This window comes from Musa acuminata, chromosome BXJ3-4 (assembly GCF_036884655.1).
Source record: "Musa acuminata AAA Group cultivar baxijiao chromosome BXJ3-4, Cavendish_Baxijiao_AAA, whole genome shotgun sequence".
NCBI lineage: Eukaryota > Viridiplantae > Streptophyta > Magnoliopsida > Zingiberales > Musaceae > Musa > Musa acuminata.
In genome coordinates this window covers 42,798,141-42,806,211 of record NC_088352.1, presented here as the reverse complement: position 1 = coordinate 42,806,211, position 8,071 = coordinate 42,798,141, and the positions used below count along the sequence as shown (strand labels likewise).

The 8,071-nt window shown below is 42.3% G+C and overlaps 2 protein-coding genes across 2 annotated transcripts; one reads left to right on the top strand and one right to left on the bottom strand.

Moving 5' to 3' along the window:
* Positions 1 to 663: 663 nt before the first annotated feature.
* LOC135636542 (UDP-arabinopyranose mutase 1-like) lies at positions 664 to 3,323 on the bottom strand. The gene is made up of 4 exons (XM_065148291.1): positions 2,910 to 3,323; positions 1,670 to 1,920; positions 1,410 to 1,578; positions 664 to 1,208 (listed from the first exon to the last, which is right to left on the bottom strand). Exons 1-4 carry the CDS (start codon positions 3,237 to 3,239, stop codon positions 864 to 866), a joined length of 1,095 nt encoding a protein of 364 aa, XP_065004363.1. The 5' UTR covers positions 3,240 to 3,323; the 3' UTR covers positions 664 to 863.
* Positions 3,324 to 5,090: 1,767 nt separating this feature from the next.
* Positions 5,091 to 7,801, top strand: LOC135636540 (uncharacterized). Its single transcript, XM_065148289.1, has 3 exons — positions 5,091 to 5,233; positions 5,394 to 5,657; positions 7,395 to 7,801. The coding sequence occupies exons 1-3, from the start codon at positions 5,197 to 5,199 to the stop codon at positions 7,607 to 7,609; spliced, it is 516 nt and encodes a 171-aa protein (XP_065004361.1). The 5' UTR covers positions 5,091 to 5,196; the 3' UTR covers positions 7,610 to 7,801.
* The last annotated feature ends 270 nt before the right edge of the window (positions 7,802 to 8,071 follow it).

Below are 8,071 nucleotides of genomic sequence, written 5' to 3'. Positions count from 1 at the left end.
TGCCATGCTGCAGAGAAATCGAGCGTACTCTACTGCATTTGTTTCAAATATCATAAATGCATGCAATAACTGGCTGATGAAATTAAAATAGCAGCTCCAGAGCTTGGTTCCTGTTCAAGTTGCTTGTGCTTTGACCATCAAAACCATGAAGCATGAGCACACTTCCGTGGTGTACCTGATGATCTTTGTCTTGGTGCCAACTGATGCATCCAGTTATGTTCTACGAACATTAGATTTCAACAGCTCTATTTTATTGTCTAATAATCAACTCCGCTGATTTACATCTTTTCCATTGGGATCAGATTTTTGCTACCAGTTTAGGTGGTTCTCAACATGGATCAGCAACACCAATCAAGAATTTTGTCGACTTCAATCGGATGATTCACCACAATCAGGTGCACCAGGTAAGGTGATGAATTTTTTTCTAGGCTACTTGGGGTAACATACTTCATGCTGTTCTATACAGTCAAATGCCACCTGAAAGTTTTTGATGCTAGTGTTGCCCTTTGATGCTTCATTTTCAATGAATGGCACTAAGAATACTAACTTCCTTGAAGGGCATACACGTAAACATCATCTACCTCATCACCATCAGATATCCTAGGTTTGATACTATGAAATGAGGACAGCATAAGCAGTGTCAGGAGATGAAAGAATCCAAGGTACCACAATAAACCAGAATTCCATTAAAGATGAACATTTTATTGTCAACTAAAGTTTGAAAATGGGTAGCGGTACCAAACTGCAAAAATATAACATGAATATAATTAAGCGAAATGAAAAAAATCTGAAGGGGTAAATATATAATGAGCACCATTTCACAACACTAATGAGAAAGCAAATGATAAATATGATATACTACTCTACTTCCCCTTGGCCGGGCCATTGGGCACTTCAGCAGCTACTTTGGGTGGGTTGAGATCATCCCATGCCTCAATCCATGTGACCATGGCGTCTGCAAGCTTGGTGAAGTAAGGGTCGATCTTGCCGAGCTTTTCCCTCACCTGCTTGGACAGTTCAATGTAGCATTTCTGCACGGTGGTGCACTCCTTGGAAAGGACTGCAGACTGGAAGAACGGGATCAGCTCTTCTTGCCAGAAGATACCTTTGTACTCTTTCTTCAGGTTCACAAAAGGGTTGCTGGCCTTGCTGTGCCAGATGTAAGGTAATCCTGTCTTAATTCCCAATCCCAAGTGATCGCAAATTACCTACATTAGAACATCAACAATTCAGAACTAGAGTTGCTTAGTAGAGTATCTTAGCTCTAGACGTACACTTCATCTAGTGTAAAGAACATACAAAATTGAAACATACTGAAGTTCTGATGCTAAGATCGATCCACCATAAGTCTAGTCCGATGAGATTATTTAAAAGACTGATCTATCTAATAGAAAAACATAATGGCTGACCTTAGTACACCATCCAGCCCACATGTCATCGTAGCGCCCAATCGGCTGGCCATCACCCATAAGTCCAAAGTACATTGCAGGGCCAATCAGCTCACGGTCAAAGGCCAGGTTCATTCCACACATAGGAAACAATGTTCCCTTTGGTATGGTAAGAACCGCATCAACATACCTGACAAGAAAAGGCAGAGGACGGTCAGCAACACTGAGAAAATGTTCAGCAAACAATCAACAATTTAGATCTTTGTCACCGGACGCTGTACCTTGTGTTCCTCTCGCGAGGCTTGACGAGCTGAGTGGGAGCATCATAGTCAGGAATATTGAGCCAAAGACCATGAGAAACAGCTGTTCGAGCACCTTCCCGGAGGCTGAAAGGATACCCACGAACAAAGTCTGCTCCTTCTCGGTAGGGATCATACAAGGTGTTGAAGAAGTGTGGAGTGGCAGGGGAAAGGAGATTCTTTATGTGCTGTTCAAGTGCATTGATCTCCTTACCAGTGGGATCTTTGGCAACCTGATTGAGAACATCAAATACTATGGTTTAGAATTAAACCCAAGGACAACCACCAGTGAACACGCCACGATCCTGGTGACCTTCCACAGGTTGAGGTATACAATCCTAGGTAGCACTTGTGCACACTATTTACCACCTAGTGTGGTTACAACATAGAAAGTGAAAGAAAGGGCTACCAATAAACATGGGCATATATCTAATCAGAGTTTATTTGGATTATTCTATAAGGAACCTATCTATAATATAGTTGTATCCTTAGGCCACAAACCACAGTTGGCATGATTGATTCACCATTTTATTTTATTTTTCCAACGAGATCCAGAAAGCATGGATCCTAATTTTAATAGTCCATGTTCAGATATTAAATTGCCATTTGATCACACAATCAGATGATAAAAAATGAGATGAACAAAAAAAGCAACAAACAGATGATGAATTCATGATGAAGTCATCATTTGACTTGCATAATACATTAAAGGTTGGCAACCAGTGGGAGTGGCGAAATCTATGGAAGTAAATGGATGCAGCTCAGTAAGTTTGACCTGTTCTGATCAGGATCTGGCCAGATCAGGCTATAGAACAGCTTGTGATCCATACAGTGAGATCTAATATAAAATTAGTGTGCTAAAAATATTATTTTGAACATTAAACTTGCATCTGGCATAGAGAATATGAGAATCACCACAAGAAGAAGAAACAGAGGATTAAGGAATAGATGTGACTCGATGTTGTTTCTGCAGGTCAAACAAATCTTGCATTCAGGCAAAGCTACGAAGTCGAAAACAACGAGTAAATGAAAGAAAAAACAAATCTTCCTAATGTAAGATGAAACTCAATGCCGAAGCACGAAATCCCTAAATCCGATAAATCAGGAGGGGGGGGGTGGGGATGGGAAACAAAAATCACACTTTTCTCTCAGATCCATACTCCCCTGGCTCTCACTCAAAAAACTCCAGATCTGAAAAGTAAGGAAGAGGCAGAAGACTCACGAAGCAGTCGTCGTCGATGGTGTAGATGTACTTCTTCTTGGAGACCATGTAGCCGAAGCAGCGGCAGGCGGAGTCCTTGAAGGAGATGCAGGCGGCCTTGGGGCCCAGGATGCGGTTGATGTCGTTTCGGTTGTAGAGCTCGTAGTCGAACCCCTCCGGCACCTTGATCGTCTTGCTCGGGTCCCCGTCCTGCACGATGATGAGGTGGTACGGCTGGAAGAAAGGCCGCCACATCTCCAGGAAATCCAGGTTCCGTATCGTCGGGATCACGATGTCGAGCTCATCCTTCAGCAATGGCGTGCACGGGATCGACGACGACTCCTTCGCCATTCCTCCTCTCTCTCTCTCCACACAAAAACCAGATCCAAGAAGAAGAAGAGGGAGAAGTGACGAGCAAGAGCGCGATGGTTTCCTCCGGAGGGAGGGGTTTCGTTCTCCATATAAATGGCGATGGCACGTGCCATCACGTGCGGAAGCGTCGGTGCCGAGAAGCCGACGGCGGATGTGAAGCTCAATAACCCCGTGATTCGTGCGAGATCTTCAGAATCCGATCTTGCGGATCCACTCTTCTACGTACTACCGTAACCGTCGATGAGATATCGAACGGTCACTATGATAGGAGATCATAAATGCACGCTTTTTAACGAAATACTCATCTAACATCGGATCTGATGTGAGATCAGAAAATAGAAGCCAAAGGAAAAGGCTCCATTGGAAGCCCACCGTTGAGGTCACATGGGTTTGGTAAGAGGCCATCATTCGTTGGCTCAGTCATATCAATTGCTTTCTCCCTCGTTTCTTCTGCGTCGTGAGATGGTGATCTGTGAGCTATCACCCGAGTAAAAGAAGCACAGTCTCGTGATTCATTTACTTCATTAATAATAATAATAATAATAATATAAAAACATATTAATAGGCAAAGCATAAATTTCTATATTTTGAAGTTGAATTGATAGGAATATAAATTGACTTTAATAAATATATGAATAATCAAGAGGTGGTTTAACCCATCTTAATTACTCCCCTCTTCGATTGGAACCTGACCTAAATTAGGCCAAAAAAATTTGGTTTCATTCTCCTTAGTCCTTCCCCAATCATCGAACTACAACGTGGGCGTTAATGGCTTCGCCCACCAAACGCTTGACGAGAAGAAAGAAAGAGATGCTCTGCACGATGCAGACCACCTCCTTCCTGGCTTGCATGGGGACTGTCCTCCATGGGGACCACGAAGCTGGGAGACTTGAATGGTGGTGGTGGTGGTGGTGGTGGTGGGTGAGACGTCGAGTCAAGCACGCATCCGTCGACTGTCATAAGAGTTTGGTGGAGGGGAGTATATGTCAAATATAATAGCAGCAATTATTTGCATGTTGCATGCGCCACAGTTTCGATGGAGACGAAGAATCTTCTCACGTTCATGCATCACTACGCCATCTCACAAACCCTCTCTCTCTCTCTCTCTCTCTATATATATATATATATATAGAGAGAGAGAGAGAGAGAGAGAGAGAGAGTTGTAGGATAGGTACGTGCACGTCACATGTGAGGCGTGTTAGGTAGAACCTGTAGGCTGTAGGCACGTATGAAACGTACAATGCATTCTTTTATTGCAGGCTCACGTGACAAAGCTTCCTCGTTGCCAGAATCGAGACTGGAATCGTTGAAGCCTGCGTTCAATTCGGACCATTTGAGTTGGGTTATTCATCGAGCGCTTAGTTGTATTATGAGAATTGTAATCTTCGTAAGCCCAAACCCAACCTTCATCAGACATTTTGATCTCTTCTCACAAGTAAAGTGATGGTGATTAGTGACCAAAGTTATGACTTTGGACTTTCTAGAGTTCCAAGAAGCATTAATGATTTCAAGTTAAATATTGCTTACTATGACCATCATTGTATGTAAAAATTAATCTTATAAATGTCTCAAATACTTGGCTTATTATACATTTCGACATTTTTGAAGGATTTTATAATATTATTTTATATGGACTATATTTAAATTTAGAGGGGCAAATATATAAATCACTAATTTAGAGGAGTGTGTGTGTGCGTGTGTGTGTGTGTGTATATATATATATATATATATATATATATAATGCAATTTTTTGAGAATCCTCAGGTGCCGAGCACGTGATTAAGGATTTCCTCTTCTGGCGTGCAGTGCACGTGAACGAATCCTGTGGATGCAAGATAAATAGAAGCGTCGACAGGCGCGGCCCGTCATCCCTTTCGATTGATCGAGAGGCGAAGCGGAGTGGGAGGAAAAAGCGGAGTGGGAGGAGACGAGCATCATGAACTACCCAGTGCAGAAGAACACCCTCTATGTAGGTGAGTAGGAAAAGAAGAAGAAGAAGAAGAAGAAGATTTTTCATCTTGTTTGGAACGTGTTCGACGGATTGCCTCATAGGAATTGTTTTAGCCTAATGTTGTGTTCTTCTGATGCCCTTTTCTTTCTTATGGGGTCTGGGGTGGGAACGCTTGAGAACAGGTGGGTTGGCGGAGGAGGTGAACGAGGCGATCCTGCACTCGGCGTTCATACCGTTCGGGGACATCAAGGACGTGAAGACGCCGCTGGACCAGGCCACCCAGAAGCACCGCTCCTTTGGCTTCGTCACCTTCCTCGAGCGCGAGGACGCCGCCGCCGCCATGGACAACATGGACGGCGCCGAGCTCTACGGCCGCGTCCTCACCGTCAATTACGCCTTCCCCGAGCGCATCAAGGGTGGCGAGCAAGGATGGGCCGCCCAGCCCAGTCAGTATCTCTCCCATCTTGAGCAGTCTTTTCCTTTCCTCTTTTACTGTTCTACGAACCAATCTACATCTATTGTTCTTAGCTCATATTATCATGTGGTCATTATATTATTGACGAGATTGATGTCTCAAAATCTCTTTTTTTCTGAAGCAAGATGTTCCTATGTTGCTTGGCACATTCAGTGTTACTAATCATTGATTACCAGTCCGTTCTTTGAGTTTGAGTACACTACTTCGATGGCTTCTACCTTCATGTATTTCTACACATCAAACAATTTTATGATATTTTAACTTGTCAATTATTTTTCTTGTTTTGCTAAACAAGGGAAAAATGTGTTTCTAGCCATGCATGGAATGCTAAACAGCCATAGCTCATTAAGGCCATATCCAGGGCAGGGGTGGGGTAGGATCGTTAGGTCCTTTTGTCGACTTGTTATTGCAGAAGTTGGTGGCGGTTGGTTTCTTCCTGCATCAGTTTGAGTCTTGGATTTGAACAATTTAGGTTTTGGTTTGAGTGTCAATGTGAGCTCAATTATATGTTGGTTCCATTTTTGGGTTTAGTTGAGTACATTCTTATTACTGTTTTATGTCAATAGTTATACAAGAATTCGCGTAGCACTTAGTTTTGTAGTTGTATGGTCAAGCCATTCTTTGAACCATGGTTTGCAGTACTGGTCCGACAGACTTTCGGTACGCGGACCATAGGTTACCGTTCCGACTGTAGCGTACTGCTACAGTGCTCGGCACGCCTGAATATACCGCTCGGTACACCTGGGTGTACCGAGCGGTATACCGTACCGTACCGGTATCGAGCCCAGATCGAAACTCCGGTACGGTACGGTATTGCGAACCTTGCTTTGAACATTCAGCTCCTATTACCTGTTGTTGAAGTCCAATCAGGAAAGTTACTAGTGAAAGGAACTGCGACATCACAGCTTCACTGAGTTTCACAATGTTTTGAATAACAAGGACTTTATGGGATGAATTATGTTGCAGCAGACAAGAGATAGCATCCGACCTTGAGGCCAACATTTAAACTGAATCATTAGTGTTCAAAAAGAGGAAAAGTAAAGATTGCAGATGATAAGTGGGTGGCATTATAGATAAATCAGAAGGGAATAAAATCGTATAAACAACCATATGTAGGATTTATTTGCCTTCTTTTAACTTTTGAAAAGAGAATCACTAGATGAACAAGAGTATTTTCCTGCTTTATGTTCCTAATTTCGACAACCAGAGGCTATTGTGATAATGATTAGTCAGAAAATTAGCTTAACTTCTTAAATTTAGGTTATTACAACACTACGAGTTACACTACTTATTGAATGATGCTTGTCACCAACATTAGTAGCTATGCCGTGTGGCAAGATACCTTAGGGTTAACTTTCCAATTAATGGATGCTATGATGAATGTCATGTTCATCTCTCGTGTCCCTCAGTGAGTGTCCATATCTTCTTGGAATGGAGATTTTACAGATGATTAAGTGATGACAAATCACTTCAGTTTCTCAAGTGACAAAAAACCATAGTTACTATAGTGTTGTCCCTTTCATAAAAGTGTTTTGTTGTTTTTTGATTCACAATGTAAATGTACTGATTAAATCAGTGTAGACCTACTTATACCGCTGCAAGTTACATTATAGAAGCAATGATACAATGAGAGTACCGTTTATCTGACATATGGTTAGCTTGATGGCCTTTTTATGTTCTCTAAGTATTCATTTTAATTGTTGTTCAGTTTGGGCTGATGCTGATACGTGGTTTGAGAGGCAACAGCAAGAGGAAGAAATGCAGCGCCTGCAGGCGGAACACCAAGCTGCAATGCGAGCAGCTGAGGAGCTTCATCGGAAGAAGCTGGCGGAAGAGAGAGAAGGGGAAAAGGAAGAAGAAACAGAAAAGATGGCTGATCCCATGGCAGCAGCTGAAGCGGAAGTCCTGACACAGAGCAGTTAAACCATCCATCGGTAATTCTATCAAATTGGGGAACCATCATGTATATCTACGAACATCATATCGCACATGAACCAATTTAGATCCTGGCTCAAGTCCTTTTTCTGCTTTCTTGATGATTATGTTCTCCTGTGGCTACCGCTCATTGTCTTTGAATTGCTATTTAAGTGGAATGCTTGTTATATTGATGTGAAACTTGAGATAATTATCTATCAGTGTGAGAGACCATCTAAGAGAAGAAATTATGAACATAAAACATGTTTGTTGCTTCTCTCTTGCTTGAGTTCTGTTGAAAGGTTGGATGGCAAATTCTAATTAATTAGATTCGCTACATATAAATCTAGTCCACGCCCTTCTGTTGTGTTCCTGATTAGATTCGCAACTCTCTCTTCTTACTTATGCTGATGTGTTCCTGATTAGATTCTGGTCCAGTAGATTTTGTGTAGTAAAAAATGGTCAAACGCA